Source organism: Panthera onca, chromosome A2 (genome assembly GCF_046562875.1).
Source record: "Panthera onca isolate mPanOnc1 chromosome A2, mPanOnc1 haplotype 2, whole genome shotgun sequence".
Taxonomy (NCBI): domain Eukaryota; kingdom Metazoa; phylum Chordata; class Mammalia; order Carnivora; family Felidae; genus Panthera; species Panthera onca.
In genome coordinates this window covers 162,206,115-162,223,751 of record NC_138340.1, presented here as the reverse complement: position 1 = coordinate 162,223,751, position 17,637 = coordinate 162,206,115, and the positions used below count along the sequence as shown (strand labels likewise).

Sequence of the window (17,637 nt, the reverse complement as noted above, 5' to 3'; positions counted from 1 at the left end):
AGTACTGGCCGGACCAGAGAGACAGCCCTATTGCCTGTCACTTCACCCCCATCTGGGGACACGAGTTCGGGCATTCCCTCAGAAGCCCCCAGGACCTACACCCTGGCGGTAGCTATTGGACCCAGCGTGCACCTGTACCAAGGTTCACTGGCAACATCAATGCTGGAAGAATGGACTGTGTCCCAGGGCCTCCCTAAAGGGATGGTGACCAATCACACCAAAATCCACCCTGAGGACTCTGCATGTGAGACAAAGAAAGACAGAGTGGTGGTGGTGAGGAAGCCGAGGGCAGTGGCAGAAAGCGGCATTAGCGACAAGACCACAGGCGCCACAGCGAACACAGGACAGGAGGTGGCAAAGATGGCCAGTGTGTCCCCCTTCACCAGCCCGCCATATGCTTCGTATGTTCGAGTCGAGACTGAGCCCTCCCCGATCCCCAGAACTCCGGACGATCCGTTCTTCCCCCAGGAACCCCACGCCACACATACACCCGGTAATTTTCTGGGAGTGTTCACACGTGGAGGTGCCTGCCTGCCCCGCCCTCCGCCAGTGTTCCTGTCACCTCTCAGCACCCCCGCAGTGCACCCCCCTGTGCCACCCTTCTCCAGAGCCCCTCTGGCCCCACACCTGGACACAGGGCACGCTGCTCCCACAAACAAAGTCTCTCTTAGATCCACGCTCTTTAAACCTAATGTCTGGGGACAACTGCTTGTCCCTAGCAGGTTTCCACATCCCGGAAGAGGGACCAGCTCAGCCCCTCCCGAATGAAAGAATTTCGGGTCCTTTCCACACTTGAGAGGCTTCTATCCCCAGGGGCTCTGCCTAACAACAGCCTTTTTAATTTTTTTTAACGTTTATTCATTTTTGAGAGACAGAGTGTGAGCAGGGGAGGGGCAGAGAGGGAGGGAGACACAGAATCCGAAGCGGGCTCCAGGCTCTGAGCTGTCAGCACAGAGCCCGACGTGGGGCTTGAACTCACAAACCGTTAGATCATGACCTAAGCCGAAGTGGATTCTTAACCAATGGAGCCCCCCGGGCACCCCAGCAGCAGATTTTTTTAAATGATTACTATCGGGGCGCCTGGGTGGCTCCGTTGGTTAAGCCTCTGACTCTAGATTTCAGTTCAGGTCATGATCTCACAGTTCGTGAGTTCGAGCCCTATATCAGGCTCTGTGCTGACAGCGTGGAGCCTGCTTGGGATTCTCTCTCTCCCTCTCTCTCTCTGCCCCTCCCCACCCGTGTCCCCTTTCTCTCTCTCTCTTTCCTTCTCTCTCAAAATAAATTAAAAAAAAAAACCATTAAGATGATTACTGTTAAACACAGCAGCTAACATGCTGTCCTGAAGCATCTGTGCCCAAGTCCAAGGCTAGTTTGAGACTAGCAGTGGGAAATTGTTTGACATGAGCTTAACCGATGGCCTTCCAGAAACAAAGGTCTGCTCCAAGGTGTCTTTCTGTCTCTGCTGCTAGAAACTGTAGCAAGTGGTGTCGCCTAAAGACAAAACAAAATTAGTATCTCATTCCACAAGCATCTGCTAGAGGGTAAAGGGTGAAAGCAGCCACAGGAAGGAGCAGGGCTGAGTCCCAGGAACAGTGTGGGGACCAAGGAGAGGAATGCCCTCCTGGGGGGGCACGGCGGTGCATGGGCCCCCTTGCATCTCATGAGGCCTTGCCACACAGAGTGTCTCTGCCCCTTGCAACCCAATAGAGCCCACACGAGCAGTCAGGAACCAACTATAGAATCTCACCCCTAAAAGAAACATCAGGGGGTGGCTACTCCTCACTCCTCTTTTCGTGGATCAGAAAACTGCGGTTCAAAATGGTAAGGATCCTGGCCAAAGCCATGGGGCTATCCTAGACCCCAACCCTTGACCCTTGATCTAGATTCTTCTGCCTTGTCTCCAGTTGGGAGGGGGCCTCAGAGCAGCTGGTGAGGAGATGTTACACCAGCGCTTAAGGCTCGGGCCTGGCCCCTCACAAAGGAGATGGCCACCCCAATCTGTTAATCTACTGACAATTCTTTGCTGGAAACCTACAGGTAACCAGCACCGCCCAGAAGTGAATAAAGATACTGGTCGTGGTCTCTTGCGTGTGCAAGGTGCTTTGAACCTGTATTCCCCAGAGACATTTCCTTAGGCTCGGGTCCCAAGAAGCAGAGCCTGAGGCAAGGATTCCATCCAAGGGGAACAGGTGTTATTGGGAAGTGCTCTCTGAAGAAAGGGGAGTGGGAAGCAGGATTGGGTGGGGAGAAGAGCCAGTGATGTGGTCTCAGCTGGAAACTAGCATCATCAGATCCCTCAGGACTACACTTCAGAGTTGGCCCCCCTGTGGGGGTTGGCGAGGGGCAGCCCCACAGGCTAACCACTAGCCGCCCACACTCATAAGAGCTTGGAAAGGGGATCTGAAATGGCACCAGCCGCACCCGGGGCAGACGTCCTCTCACTTGGGCATCATTACAAAAAGGAAATTGAGGCCTTGCCACGTTTGGAAGGGACTCGTATGGAGGGAGGGGGAAGATGGGGGGCGGTATACAGACCGGGTAGAGGAATCGCTCTGGGTGAACCACCTGCTTCCTCACCCAGGACTGGCCACTTTCTGGGCCTTTCTCTCCTGCCAAAACATTCGCATAAAGCCAGGCTGGGCAGGCCAGGTCAGCATAGGTGCTTGCTGCTGGTGTGCACGCCAGGCCCCACACGTGGTGGGGGCGGCCAGGCAGGGGCCCTGGACCCTGGTGGAGACAGCATCTTGCCTCCACACCCACAAGCCTGCCTCAGAGGTATGCCACGTCTCAATCTCCTCTTAAAAAAAAAAAAAAAAAAAAAAAAAAGTTTATTTATTTTGAGAGAGAGATAGCAAGTGGGTGAGGGGCAGAGAGAGAGGGAGAGCGAAAATCCCAAGCAGGCTTTGCAGCTGTCAGCACAGAGCCCCACACAGGGCTCGAACTCACAAACCGTGAGATCACGACCTGAGCCGAAACCAAGAGTCGGACACTTAACCGACTAAGCCTCCCAGGCGCCCCTCAGTCTCCTCCTTTTGACAGAGGGTTGATGGCATGTCTGAGTCAGAGGCCCACCTCAGAGAGGCGGGCAAGTGACAGTGCAGAGCACCTGTGTCTACACACGCAACTGCCTGGGGATCCTACTGAAATGCAGTTTCTGACTCAGATTCTGGAGCGGGGCTGCGATTTTGCATTCATAACAAGCCCCCAGGTGACTCGATGTCACCGGTCAGTAACAGGGTGTCGGTCTGCCCACCTGGAACCCACTCACCGCCTCTCCCTCAAGTTGTCCCCTGGTGAACCAACCACTCCTTCACCTTCCCACAGACCCGGGCTCCAGGGGGGCTGACCCCTCCGCGGCACTGTGTGCCCCGGGGCCTGGCCATTCAGATCGCTGCCCTCCGCCGCCCCATCAGCCCTGCAACTGGTTCGGACCTTTGGGGGAGAAACCTGGCCTCAGCCGATGGAGGGCTTCTTCCCGGCCTGGGTGCGAGCTGGGGAGGCAGCCCCCAGGAGGGAGGGCAGAGCCCAGGACAAGCTGGGTCCCGAGTATCACCCTCAAGTCACTGCATTTCTGTCCCCTGAGTCCGCAGTTCCCCATGTAGGCATTAGTCAATTTGAGTCCAACAGGAGTCCTGCCGGATCCACCCCCAACAAACCCAGGTTCCACGGGTCCTGTCCTTGAGTTACTGGCACTCAGGACCTCCCTTGGCTGATAGACGCCATCGATGCAGCCCCAAATCTGTCACGAAGAGGAGGACACAGAAAGAAGGTGCTGGGGAGAGCCTGGGCTGTGATCAGGGCCGGCGCCTTGGCAACAACAGGACTGTCACAGCTAAGCAGACTAAGCTCAGGAAAGACACGCGGCTGGCCAAGGCCCCCAGGTGATGGGGATCACCGCGCAGGCTCTCAGCAGGTCTGGACTCAGTCTCGGCTGAGCAAACAGTCGAGGCTGCTTGAAGGGGCCCCAATATCCGTTACCCAAATCCAAATAGCAGTCATCATCCAGATTGCAGGGGAGGGGGGAGCTAAACTATTCACTGCTGTGGTTTTGAGCTCTGCTTGCTATAGCCTTTGACAAACCATAGCACACGGCTCCTCGAGACACGATGGACACAGAGATAGAGCCCTTCTCCCTGCTCCCGGCGGAGCCCCAAATGACCACTGCTCACGCCAGCTGATGTCGAGAGAACATTTATTCCACTTGGTCAGCTCTGGCAGGTATCGGTGACCGACGGAAATATCCAGCCTGGACGACGATTGACACGCACTCCCGCGTAGCCATGGGGGCGTCCCTCCTGTCCCACTGGCCCAAGTAGGGGAGGACCTGAGGTCTCCTACAGTCATTAGTGCCCCAGGGGAGCCAGCTCACAGCCCAGTGAAACGAACCCACAACCCACATGTGAACTCACCCGCCACCTCCTCCCACCACCAGCCACCCTCCAGCCTCCAGCACTTGACCCATCAGCCAGTAGACAAGTATTTCCTGAGTGTTATGAGCCCAGCCCTGTGCTGGACCCTGTTGGGGTTCAAGAGGAAATGGCACGTCCCTTGCCCTCAGGGAGCGCACAGTCTAGCTGAAGACTCAACACACACACACACACACACACACACACGTACGCACATGCGCACGCGCACGCACGGAAAGCCAGAGTGCAAGGCGGCATGTGCCCCCGAGGGTGAGACGGTGTTAACACAGGGACCGTTCAGAGAAACACGATGGAGGTCCTGGTGGAGAAGTGGGTTTGGGGAGGACGGGGGAGGGGCGCATTTCACAGCAATACCAGGGAAGGCAGAGGCTGCAACAGCGCATGAGGGCTGCGTGGTTAGACTGGAGGGAGGTGAGCTGATGATCGGCAGAGAAGGGGTCCATCTGTGAGGCTCCCTCCAGGCAGGCCAAGGATCAGAGCAAATGGAAGCTTCTGGAGTGCAGAACGCCTCCTGTTTCTCTGATCTCCCCCAGCACGGTTTGTTATTCCAGGACGAGGCAGATTTGCAGCAGGCTGCAAGGGAGACGGGACAGGCAAGATCCCAGGGCAGGAGCTGGGGAGTGGGGCCTCCAGACAACCCTGACCAAAGCCCAGCTGGGCCCTAGGACCTCCCACCAGAACGCTCCATGGCGCCCTCCACAACTCCCATTGCTGGGATTTGATCTAAATCCATGGCTCCAGGACTCTCCCCACCCCCAAGGGTTTCACTAAGTAGAACTTGCATCTGGAGGTCATTGAAACCCCAGCCCAGCCCTAATCGACCACACCTCTTCAGATGAGTGGTTCCTTCTGGGGAGGCCAGTGAGCTCCAGGCCAACCCACTCAGGGTGGAAACAGAAGTCCTCTCCCTGCTGGTGGTCCAGCCTCTGCCCCTCCACATCCATGCACCGACCTCGGGAAAGCTCCTCGGCCCCAGAGCTGGCGGGCACCAGGAGCCAAGCTCCGTCTGCCGCCTCAGCCTTCCCCACATCAGGCCTGGCTAAACACCTGGTGTGGTAGAGGCTTGGCTGCTGGGAAGCAGGATCCCTCCCCCCGGGTGGACCCAAGGTCATGCACACCCTACACCATGGAACTCCCTGCTTTCCCCACCGCTTTCACAGTGAGATCAGAGCTCGGGCCAGGGATCCTAGGCATGGTGAAACCCAGCAGCCAGAGCAAGCAACCCCAAACCAGAGAAGAGCAAACCCAGCCCAGAGAGCCTCCAGCAACGTCTGTGGAAGGGAAGAGAGGTTCCAGAAGCCTGAGGCCCTGTGAGGCCTGGGAGAAGAGAGCGACTAAAAGGATCCCCTCCTCAGAATTCTTTATTCCTGAGTGAGGGAAGGAAGTTCAGCAGGGGGAGGAAGAAATGCTACTTGTGGGGTGGCCCTGACCCAGGGATCTATCGTAGGTAAGGAAAGAGTGGCAGGTTCTGTCCTGGGGCTGAGATTCTCAGCCAGGAGTCCAGGAGCTCTAGAATTGTTTGTAGATTCTCGTGTCTACGTGAGTATGCGCGTTTTCCTGGGGAGAAGGTTCATATCCTTTGCTAGATTTCCCAAGGGTTTCACACCCCCAAAGTCTTAAGAACCATTGCTCTGAAAGGAAAGTGGAGCCTTGAAAGTATGGTTCACACCTGGGGGAAAGGCTTCGCCTCTAGAGCCAGGCCTCCTGCTGACTTTGCTGTGTTCTCTTGGGCCAGTTACTTGCTGTCTCTGATGGGCCAGGCAGGCACAGAGAAGCTGGCTCTCCACACAGGCACTGTCCCTGCTGCCACATGAGAGTGGAAGTCTGTGGCCAGGCAGCCAGGACGAGCTCTTCTCTGGCCATGACTCCCAACTGGTTCAGGGAGTTTTTCCACCAGGGCACAGAACCGGCCTCCAATTCCAGGCTGCATCAGTCCCCTCTGCAGGGCACCTCCCGAGGTAGGTCTTCTTAGGGGATATGTCCTCATGCCGGTGGGCAGGGCTCCAGAGGGCCCCATTCCTAGACTCTGTGCCCAGATGTGCCTCACACACTGCCCAGAGGTCCTGCCCACTCCACATCTGTTCATGGAGACAAAGAGACGAGGGTCAGGTCTGGGGCTCTGACACGGTCCTGCCCAGCCATCCCTCAGTCACCTCTCTGGGGCTAGGCGGGAAGAGTCCGTGGGGCCACCCTGCACTTGTCCAAGGCTTTCAGCCAATCCGTTTAGCCCCCTACGGAGCACTCCAGGATTATCAATCCCATGAACCCCTGAGACAACTTGGGGCTGGGGCATGTGAGCTCCAGATGTCCCAGGTCACAGATTAATCTCTTCATCTCTGCCACTAAATACTAGTCCACACTGCAGCAGCCACCTGGTGGCAGGCCGAGGGCCACTGATGCCCAAGGAGCCACAAACTCTAAGGAAGGGCAGAGGGCAGGGACAGGTCTCCAGCACCTAGCAAGGTGGTGGCACAGGCTGGGCACAGAGCAAGGGCTCTGTGAGTGCAGGTCTCCTCCGACACCCCCAGCTCCCTTCCTCCCAACCTGCTACTGTGGACGCCAAGACCCCCTCGGGCACCCAGGAGCGCCCCTGCCCAGGATCCTACCACGTGGGATCTTGTCATATCCCCACGACCTCCACACTCCATTTTCCCGCCAGTAAGAGCTTCTCTTGTGGGCAGTGAAATAGAGATGAAGGGTCTTGGGGGCCAGGCTTGCACTGTGACACCACAGTACTAAGTACTAAGTGAGTACTAAATGAGATTTGGGGCAAGCTTGGGTGAGCCTGTTTCTTCACCTGCCAAATGGCTGAAGAAGCCTGTGCTTCAGAGCACCAACTTGGAATCAGGAGCCTGGGAGACAGTCCTGGCTCTCCCCCTTGGTCAGGTCTCTTAGCTAGGGCCTCATTTTCTCTTGCCCAGATGACCCCACAATGCTGGAGGCACTGTCCCTGCTGTGGCCTCATTTTCTTAGCTAGGGCCTCATTTTCTCTTGCCCAGATGACCCCACAATGCTGGAGGCTCCTGCTCACCCCACTTTGACCTGTCCTCACAGTGCTTGCATTACCCCTTGAACCGTATGTCTGAGATCACCACGCTCTTCTCATTAAACATCTTGGTGTCCTCTCTTTATGGCCACAAAGTCCTTTGTAGGGCACATATGGGCTTCCTCTATCTGACCCCCACCTCAGAAACCCCACACACCCTTGCTCTCCCTAGAGAACCTCTATTCATCCCCCGGACCCAGTTCAAGCCATCAAACGCTTTGGGTAACACCAATCACCTCCCCCACCTCCCAGACTACGTTATAGTTTGTCCACTAGGATAGCCTGCATCACCTGTGTGTGTACCAAGTGTCACCCCTCAGATGACAAGGCTTTGTGTCAGTGCCTCCTCCCAAGAGCACAGCACTGTGCGTGGCACACTGGGGTGCTCAATAAATGTTTCCAGACCAGCGCTGTCACCCTCTTTTATCTAGTAATATTGACTACAATCCTCACAATATCCCAGGGAGAAGTCCCTCTTAAACACAACTTAAACAGATGAACAAACTGAGTCATAAAGTGCAGTGATTTCTCAAGTACACCAGATAGTAAGTGTTGGAGTCAGGAGACCTTGGGTGTGGAGGGGGTAGGGGGTGGGTGGGTCTGGGGACTGTGGAGAGCGGCCCTCTCCAGGTGACTTTCAACTCTGACATTCTGGGAAAGAAGATCTAGTAAGAAGCTTGTCATACACCCAGAGCCCAGTTCACCCCACCTTCCCTGCCCGCCCCTGCCCCCAACCCCTGCCCAGGCCTGAGAGGGGATCGGGCCAAACCTTAGGTCTCACCTACTCTAGGCCGGGTGAGCCAGAGGAGGAAAACCAATGCAGGGGCCCAAAGCAGCTGTGGACGACCAGCCGTAGGGTGGAGAAGACTCGGAAAGAGGCGGCCCAAGCGGGGCAGCGGCCCACTCCTTCAAGACCCCAAGCCAGCCCTCCCCGTCTCTCAGGATCAAATCCAGGACGGGGGCCGCAGCCCAGCGCCATCTCCTGGAGTCACGGATGCGGCTCTGGGGCAGGAAACCGGCGGCGGCAGGCCTGGCGCGCATCATAGCACGCGGCCTAAATGGGCCGCCTGGCCCTCGGGCCCGTGGCCGTGGCTGCGCTGGTGGGTCTTCAGCGAGCCCTCGCGCGCGAAGCTCTTGCCGCAGCGGGCACAGAAGTAGGGCCGCCGCTCCCCGAACACGCCGGGGCGGCGTGGGTGCGGTGCGGGCATGCGCGCGTGGGTGCGCTGGTGGTTGAGCAGGAAGCGCGGCTCGCGGAAGCAGCGGCCGCACTGCGCGCACTGGTGCGGCTTCTCGCCGCTGTGGATGCGCTGGTGCGTGAGCAGGTTCTGCTTGAGGCTGAAGCAGCGGCCACACTCCGGGCAGGGGAAGGGCCGCTCGCCGGTGTGCGTGCGCTGGTGCACCTCCAAGTTGTGCTTGACGCTGAAGGCCTTGCCGCACTCGGGGCACACGAAGGCGGCCGCGCGGCCCACCCCAGCGTGTGCCTTCTGGTGGCGCACCAGGCTGGGCTGCTGCGAGAAGGTCTGGCCGCACAGGGGGCAGCGGTGAGGCTGCTCCTCCGCGGGGTGGTGGATGACCAGGCCTCGCTCGTCCCCCAGACCCTCCTCCCCGTCCCCCGCAGGGGACCCGCCCCCCGAGGACGCCAGCTCTGTCATGGGCACTTCCAGCTGCAGTCACCAGTCCCTGGGGAAGCAGAAGCAGAAAGAGGAGTCAGGGGTGGGGGGATCCAAGGATCAGCGGCCCCCAACCTCAGGGACACTGGACCTTGAACTGGCTTCCCACAACTTCAGCATCCACCCCTCTACAGTCTTGTTGAAGCCAGCGTTCCCCTTCTGGCAAGCCCTTCTTTCTCCTCTACCCTTTAATCACACCCTGCCCCTCCTCAAGGCCTTTCTCAAGTTCACCTTCTGCTAGAACCTTTCCCTGACCCCTCCAGCCCCTCCTGAGCCCTACGGCCCAACCTTATGACCCTCAGTCATCACAAAGCCCTGGCCCTGTGATGCCTTAAGGACAGAGCCGCCTCCTTCTTTTATCCCCAACAGCAAGCACCCAACCTGCCACACAAAGTACTGAATAAATGCCAACGGGTGATATCCAGGGGCTTCTAGTCTTACAACTTAGCACCTGCATATGTCTTATCTCTCCAACCAGCATCTCAAGGAGGGAGGGGATAGGTAGGTGCATCCCCAATCTGGAGGGAGGGATGGAGTCACCGGTGGTTCACAGATATTTTTTAAAAGCGTAAAAGAAGAAACAAAACAAAAACCCTGTACACTTGAAAGTAATCTCAATTAAACATTAAAGGCAGCAGCTCTTTGTTTATCAAAATGTGGCATGCCTGCAAAAGGTTTGCAAATCACTGAAAGGGAGGGTGACCTTCCCTGGGGGGCGGGGGGGGGGGGGCGGTGGTGGTCTCAGCTTGATTCCTCTTGGCATCCCCAAGACACGGAAGCCTGACCCCGAGGCTCAGCAAACACCCCCAAGTTCAGCTCCATTCCATTCATGCTGGTTCTAAGGATTCTCTTCCCCATAGCACCGTGGTCTCTTAAATTGTTTCCCACTGTCCTCACAGCAACCCCAAGGAAGGAACAGGGCTTATTGAGCCCTACTTTATAGACGGGGTAACGGAGGCACAGTGAGGTCACCTTACTTGCCCAAGGTCGCACAAGGTGAGCTCGGACTAGGCCCTAAGTTTCCTGACTCACTGTCAAAAGCTCTTCTCAATGTGCCAGCTGCTCACCAGCTAAACTCCCCTCAAAATACACACGCATGTACAAGACCACCACCACCACTCTCCTGACCACTGCAGAGTTCTAGATCACCCAAAGGGCCACTGCTCCTGTACAACCCTGTCTGCAAGCACTCCTCCCACGCCCTCCCCCCCAAATAAAAGCCTAGGGCTCCTGTTCCTGCAGAGCACTGAGGCCTGCCCCAGAGCAGGCTGAGCCGGCACTCCCCTGCGGTCCTCCACCCCCGTCAGGGACCTAGACCTCCATGCAGGCCTTCTCTACACTTCCAGATCTCACTGTTCACTACAACCTCAGTCGATCTATCTGCAGAGTGGGGTCTCAGAGATCCCCCTTCTTTCTCCCCCTACCCTCAGGCCAGGCTGGAACACACACCCACCCTGGAGAAGGGGACCAGTACTACTTGCATTGGACCCCACCCACGAGGCTCTCAGCCCGCCAGCTGCACTGACATTTGCAAAGACAGACCATCACGGTCCCCTCGGCCAATCTCAGCCTGGCCTTGTCCCTGGACAGCCTCCTCGCTCTCCCCGGCATGTATCTCTGACCAAGGCCCCCACTACGGAGAGGGTCGAAAGCCACGGCCCCCTCTTCTCCCCCAAGTTCCTCCATCCCCTCCCGCACTCACAGCCCAGGCTGCGCCCCTGCTCCTCCGGTCTCCAGCAGTGGCTCTCTCCTCTAGAGTCTGCGCTGCCCAGCGCAAATACGGTAACTCTCCCGCAGCGACTCCCGCGCCCCTTCTCCCTCGCCCCCATAAAGACGGCCAGCCTCCCGCACCGCCCTCCTTATCAAACTGCTGCATTAATCAAAAGAGCTGACCCCACCCACCCGACCTCCGCACCCACAACCGGGCCGACTCCCGGGGCCAGAGCGACCCAGGAGAAATATGGGAAACTCTGCGTCGCAACCTCGCCCCCACGAAAAGACGTAGGCCTCCCACCCTGCTGCCGCAACCCACCCCACGTCGCTGCAAGGCCCGGCCTCCTCGGGCCACGGATGCGACCCACCCCCACCCCCAGCTCCCGCGGCGCCCCCCGGGAGAACCACGCGACCCTGGATAAATACGCAATTAAGTCGCGGCGCTCCCCGCTCCCGGAAAGGCTCTGCGCGGCTCCCGGCAAATACGGTAGCGCGCCCGCAGTGACCCGCCCCCAAGGGTCCGGCACTGGCCTCGATAAATACGGTAATCTCCCGCCGCGGCCCCAGCCCCGGCGGCCCGGGACTCACGTGGCGCCGCCTCCCGGGCCCTCCGTCTCCGCCGCAGCGCCGCAGTCGCCAGCGTCGCCGCAGCCGCACAGCAGCCCCGTGAGGCTGGGAGGTCTAACTCGCCAACGACCTGGCTGGCGGAAAAAGGAGGGCTGCGAGCGCTGCGCCCGCGCGGGCAGGAGAGGGAAGCCGACGGGAGCCGCTTCGGGAGCCGGAAGCCCCGCCGGGCGGGTCACCCCAACTTCCCCGGCACCCCCCCGCCCCCGGCCTCGGCCATTCCCATCGCCGGATCCCCCCGAGGCCCCAGTCCAGCAGCAAGAGCCTCATCCCCATCTCCGTCATCCTAAAACAGCGCTACCCAGGCCGGGCCCACGATCTGCCCCCAGGAAGCCGGAAGGGTCCGGGGCGCTGGCGGTTTAAGCCTTTCCTTGCAAGAGAGAGCAGGGGGTGAAGGCAGGAGCCCCTGCTGCGCAGCCTCTCTGGGCGGGGTGTCTGGGAGACAGCCATCGAAGGGGCGGAATCAGAGCTGCCCCAGCTGACGGGGTTGCGAAAGCCTCCCCCTACTCTGTGGCCCGGTTTATGCCACCAGGACGGCTGGCAGCAAGGAAGAAGTGATACCCCTACTGTTCCCACCTCCTCAGGATTGGTCTCATTCCGATCTGACCAAAGATATCCCATAAAAGGTATACCGGAGGGGCCTGGACTTCGGCTCAGGTCATGCTCTCACGGTTCTGAGTTGGAGCCCCACACTGGGCTCTCTGCTGACGGCGCAGAGCCCCGCCTAGGCTCCTCTGCTCCCCTCTCTCTGCCCCTCCCCTGCTTGCATGCTCTCAAAAGTGAATAAACATTAAAAAAAAAAAAAAAAAAAAGATAGGGGAGCCTGGGTGGCTCAGTCGGTTGAGCCTCCGGCTTCAACTCAGGTCACAATCTCCTGGTTTTTGAGTTCGAGCCCTGCATCAGGCTCTGTGCTGACAGCTCAGAGCCTGGAGCCTGTTTCAGATTCTGTGTCTCCCTCTCTCTCTGCTCCTCCCCTGCTTGTTTCTCTCTCTCTCTCTCTCTCTCTCTCTCTCTCTTTCAAAAATAAATAAACATTAAAAAGAAATTAAAAAAAAAGATATCCCATAAAAGAGCCACCTATCACACCCCTTTAGCCAGGCCTGGGCTGAATTCCAGCTTTCAACTGTCCTTCAATAATAATACCCCTTACCTATACATTACTTTTCTTTTTACAAAGCCTTTTCCCATTTATTATCTCGTGGGAGCCTTCCAATAACCATGTGCCGTGTATGTTACACAAGTATCATTATCCTATTTTATAGATGGGAAAATAAAATAAAATTGAAATACAGAGAGCTTCCCTGGAGACCCAACACTCTAAGCGGCCGAGCCCGGATGGGAAGACAGGGCCACCACCCAGCTCACTGTCCCCTGCACCCCCCTGGTACTAAACCCCAAACAGAAACAGGGTGTGATGATCGTGATTGGAAATAATCTTGTCCAGAGTGAGAAAGTGCCTCAGAACTCACATCTCATAGATCAAGAAACTGAGGCGGGAAGGGAAAGCGATTTTAAGTTAAAAGTGCTAAGAGGAACATCAAGTAGCCTTTTTCTCTGTAACCCCCGGTTGCTGCCAGCTGGGGCCCGGGCAGAGCTCCTTACAACAGATGGTAGATGTGACAGCTGGGGTGGCGCCATCCCTGAGGAGGGGCTGTGGGAGACACAGGCCTCCCAGCCCCGTGAGGTCACCCCTGCCACTCCACCCTCAAAGCCTGGGAATCGTAGAATTCCGGGGCTGGGGGGGTGGGGGGGGGGGTAGGTGGAAATAAACTCAATCCCTTATTCTCAACACCAGACCTGAAGATCAGGCCTGCCTGCTTTCACATCCCGCTCCGTGGACCAGTGAGTGCATCCCAGCAGGTCCATCCTGCCACCCTCAGCCTCTCAAGGACCCACCCCTACCCCACCCTCTCCGTGCTGCTTTTGTAGCAACTCACTGAAGTATGCAGGACTTCATGAGTTAGTCCCAAGGACGTTGGTATTTAAAATAGAAGCAACAGGGAGGGAATTCTGGGAAGCCAAAAGAAATGAATCCACCAGGATAGATGTGCCCATGGCATTGACAAAAGGACCCCTTAACCACTGACAACTGATACCCACGCTCTACCCAGGGGCTGGCACTTTGCTGGGGGGGGGGGGGGGGACCAGCCACACCTCCCAGCTCTCCGGCTCCCTTTGCAAAAGTTGTCACCTGCCAGAGCAACCAGCTTTCATCTCTTCTGCAGGCTACAGGACAAATGGGACACTTGGTAAATGACCAGGTTTCTCAAAAGCAGCAACAACACTATACCTGAGGATGTCACCCATATTTTTAGCAGCACTTTCTAAGTAAGCTGTGCCAAAATGGAAAGGACAGGAAAGGCACACGGTGGGGGGATGGGCGTAGGAGGGAGACAATGCCACCTAACACCCACCTTGTCAGTGCCAAGGGCCAGGGGATCCCGGAGGCCTCCACTCTCTGCTCTGCCAATGTGTGATTTCTGCTGAGTCACCCCATTTCTCTGGTTTCATACACATGCAACCCCCCCCCCACAACAGACACCCCTCCCTCACCCTTCTTATGTGCTGCAGCGAACACAATAGAAAGGAGATGTGCAGACATTTTGCAGAGGAAGCCATGCCTCTTTACACAGGCAGGGCCAGTGGCCGGCCCGGCAATCACCGCGGCTCCACCAGGCTCTTGTGACAGCCGGACACTGGACCCTAACAAAAGCCTAGGCTGCTCACAGCCAAAGTGTCCCCGAGAACCGCAGGCTTGTGGCCCCCCGCTGTGAGCAGAGCCCTGCCCAGGGCCCTCCCACTCGCCCGGGGCTCACTAGGTGGACAATCACCCCCGCTTGCTCCTGCAGTACCCGCGGGGCCTTCCTCCAGCTCTCCTGCTCTGGGCTCGGTCCCCAGGGCTTTCCTGCTCAGCTGGGCAACCACTTCCCCCCTCACTAGCTCCTCCCATCTCCCCCGAATTGGACAGCGGTCACTAACATCCCCTTCCAAAGCACCTTGTGCTGACTTCCAGTTGGGATTTAGCACACCTTTGTGTTCCCAGCGGGCTGTGAGCCTCAAAGGGCGGGGACCATGTTTTTGGCATCTCTGCATCCCAAGCGCCCAGCATATAATAGTTCCTCAGTCAATTTCTGTTGAATGAATGAATGTAGGTCTGGAAGCTCCATCTGGGAGCGTGGAGAGAAGAGAGGCCACCCCACCCCCCCCCCCCCCCCAGCTAGCCAGCGTGCTGATGTCTTGTAAGGAGGGGGGGGGGGGCGGGGTTGCAGGGAAGGCTACGGCCCCAGCATTGGGGGCTGGGAGACCCCACCGACCCCCGTTCGGAGATGTGGGGCTGTGGGTGCGCGGTGTCACCTGCACCCAAAGTTTCTCTTTCCTTGACACTAAAACCCAAAATGTGACCTATGATCAACTCAGCCAAGCCCTTAAACTTGCAGCTGGCCTACTTAACACAGGTGGCGACTCCCTCCTTACGGGATGGCGCTCTGGGGAAAAGCCCATTCTTCTCTTTCCACAATAAACGTCCACTTGTACAAATGCTGTGCAGGTAGCCACACATGGAGTTCATCAACGCGACGGCTGGAGCTGCTATTTATTGAGCGCTTGCTGTGGGCCGGGCACTATACTACATGCTCTCCCACAGGCTATTTGCACGGGGTCCCATAGCATAGGTGGGAAAGGCAGAAGTCCGCCCCCGAACTCTTCTGACTCTGTCCACTATTCCCAACAACAAAGGAAAGCTCTTTCTAGATTTACGCGGTGGCAGGGAGAGAGACACAACATTTCTACCCCTTCTCGGCAGGAGCATTACTCCTAGAACTGTACTGTCCAATAGCCACGTGTGGCCATTTAAATCAATTAAAATAAAACAACATTTTAAATTCTGCTTCTCAGCCTCACAAGCCACATTTTAAGTAGCCAGTAGCCACATGTGGCTGGTGGCTAGGGTATCGGACAGCACAGCTATGGCATGTTTTCATCATCACAGGAAGTTCTACCGGATAGCGCACCCCTCCTTCCAGATCTGAGTAACCTAGGAGACACCACTCTCTTTTGAACCCAAAAGACAAGCTCTAGGATACCATCCGTTTCTCTCTCTTCTCTGCCACGATCCAGTAAGAACACTGCCATGTGAGAACACACTGTTTCCAGCCGCAACACTCCTCCTCTTGCCAAAAGGTCATTTTTTTGTTTGTTTTGCCAGACGACTTGATAAAAGGAAAAGGTCTCAGAAGCATCCCCCACACCCACCAGGAGCTACCAAGTCCCTGCTGGTCCCGCGGCCTCCCTGTGGGTGCACCTCCTAAGAGGGTTTCCAGCCTATTCTCCCTCAGGCACCTCCCTGGGGCTGGGCAGCAGGAAGCCAAACCCTCCTGAGGAGGCTGCCCCCCTGCCGGCTGACTCCTGACTGGGAGCTTATGTTGCTTGCCAAAGAACCACCATTTTCCAAGCTCCGGGGTCATTTTTCTTAGCTCCCAGCCTGCTTCTAACACGAGGATGATGCGGGCACTTCCGGAAACCCCAGCTCCACCAAGCTCATCTGGCCCGTTGGAAGCTTGACTGCGGGGTCCCTGCCGCAGACCTGCACTTACCTGGATGTGGACAGAAGTCTTTTAAGATCCTGACTGGCTGGTGGTTGTTTTCTGTTCCCCCGTGGAACTCTTTTCTCTCCGCATGCTCTAGAGTATTCGGGAGTGTAAGCCACTAGGATAGACCTGACCTCCTTCCTTGTCTGATTTTATGACATGACATTTCCTGAGTATTCCCTGGCCTAGTTTTATTCTTCCCAAATGAGCGGGGATGAATATGGAAATTGACGATCCAGGCCACCCTGGGAGAAGCCTGGGGTCGGGACAGTGGAAGGGGCTTGGCTAACAGGAGGCCTGGCACCTGCCCTTAGTTTGTAACTTGAAACGCGACCTGGCGGACAAGTCCCTCTGCAACATCCCGCTTTCCCGGATCACTGCCCTGCCACGGTCACCGGTCACCGACCCGCAGCGAGGCTAAGTGACACGATGAACAAGGAAGCTTTAGTAAGGGGGCTGGGGGCTGCTCTTCAAGAGCTGGCCGTACAGATTGTTCTGAGCTACGTGTGTATCAGTGATTTTCCACGAAGGTTCATGAACCCCTCAAGGAGAGGGGCCCTGACTGCTATTGGCTGAATTGCGTCCCCCTCCAAATTCACATATCGAAGCCCTGACCCGCCCCCCAGGTGATGGCATTCAGAGACGGGTCCTTTGGGGGGCAGTTGGGTTTCAGTGAGGTTGTGAGACTGGGGTCTTCCTGACGAGATTAGCGTCCTTGTGAGAAAAGGAAGAGACGCCAGAAGAGACGCACCCCTGCCCCCACCGTGTGAGGACACAGAGAGAAGGTGGTTGTCTACAAGACAGGAAGCGGGCCCTCACCAGGAACTAAATCTGCCAGCCCCTTGATCTTGGACTCCCAGCCTCCAGACCGTGAGCAAATACACGTCCGTTGTTTCAGCCCCTGGCCCGTGGCACTCTGTTGTGGTGGCCCACAGCGTCACTCCAGTTTGGCACAGCGCCTGGCACACAGTAGGCTTGTTTAGTGAACCGATGTTTGCCCTCCCCTGACCTGGTCCATGGGGCAAGCATCGCAGTACCTCTCTGCTGTAATGGGACCCTGTCCCCCTTGTGACCCAAAGCACTCACTTGTGAGGACCGGTCACCTCGGGTTAGTGAACGGACAGCCTCATGAATGTGCACAGGGAAGAAAGCTGCAATTAGACCTCGTTAACCCCTAGCAACACAGCTGTTTGATTGACTTGGCCATCAAACACAGGCCTTTGTGGACAACGGCCCGTTCTATTGTACAGAAACTCCCATCTGACTGAGGCCTTCACCGTCTGCCTGCACTGCCCCTCAGGCACCTGATTTGAATTTTTAAATTTTTTTTTTCAACATTTATTTATTTTTGGGACAGAGAGAGACAGAGCATGAACGGGGGAGGGGCAGAGAGAGAGGGAGACACAGAATCGGAAACAGGCTCCAGGCTCTGAGCCGTCAGCCCAGAGCCTGACGCGGGGCTCGAACTCACGGACCGCGAGATCGTGACCTGGCTGAAGTCGGACGCCCAACCGACTGCGCCACCCAGGCGCCCCATAGGCACCTGATTTGACAGGGCTCCAGGGTCTCAC

At 57.1% G+C, this 17,637-nt stretch overlaps 1 protein-coding gene across 5 annotated transcripts; it reads right to left on the bottom strand.

The window, feature by feature from the left end:
- Nucleotides 1-4,175: 4,175 nt before the first annotated feature.
- Nucleotides 4,176-12,239, bottom strand: LOC132673409 (uncharacterized). 5 transcript variants are annotated; one of them, XM_060626064.3, is made up of 3 exons: nucleotides 11,445-12,239; nucleotides 8,255-9,153; nucleotides 4,176-6,505 (listed from the first exon to the last, which is right to left on the bottom strand). In XM_060626064.3, the coding sequence occupies exon 2, from the start codon at nucleotides 9,123-9,125 to the stop codon at nucleotides 8,514-8,516; it is 612 nt and encodes a 203-aa protein (XP_060482047.1). In that variant the 5' UTR covers nucleotides 9,126-9,153; nucleotides 11,445-12,239; the 3' UTR covers nucleotides 4,176-6,505; nucleotides 8,255-8,513. The 5 variants fall into 5 exon arrangements, with proteins under 5 accessions (XP_060482047.1, XP_060482057.1, XP_060482041.1 ...); XM_060626074.2 differs by lacking the exon at nucleotides 11,445-12,239 and adding an exon at nucleotides 11,283-11,438; XM_060626058.3 differs by lacking the exon at nucleotides 11,445-12,239 and adding an exon at nucleotides 10,846-11,198.
- Between the last annotated feature and the right edge of the window lie 5,398 nt (nucleotides 12,240-17,637).

Bases quoted from the DNA above. Each gene is read 5' to 3' on its own strand.
- LOC132673409 (XM_060626064.3), bottom strand. From the start codon at position 9,125: ATGACAGAGCTGGCGTCCTCGGGGGGCGGGTCCCCTGCGGGGGACGGG.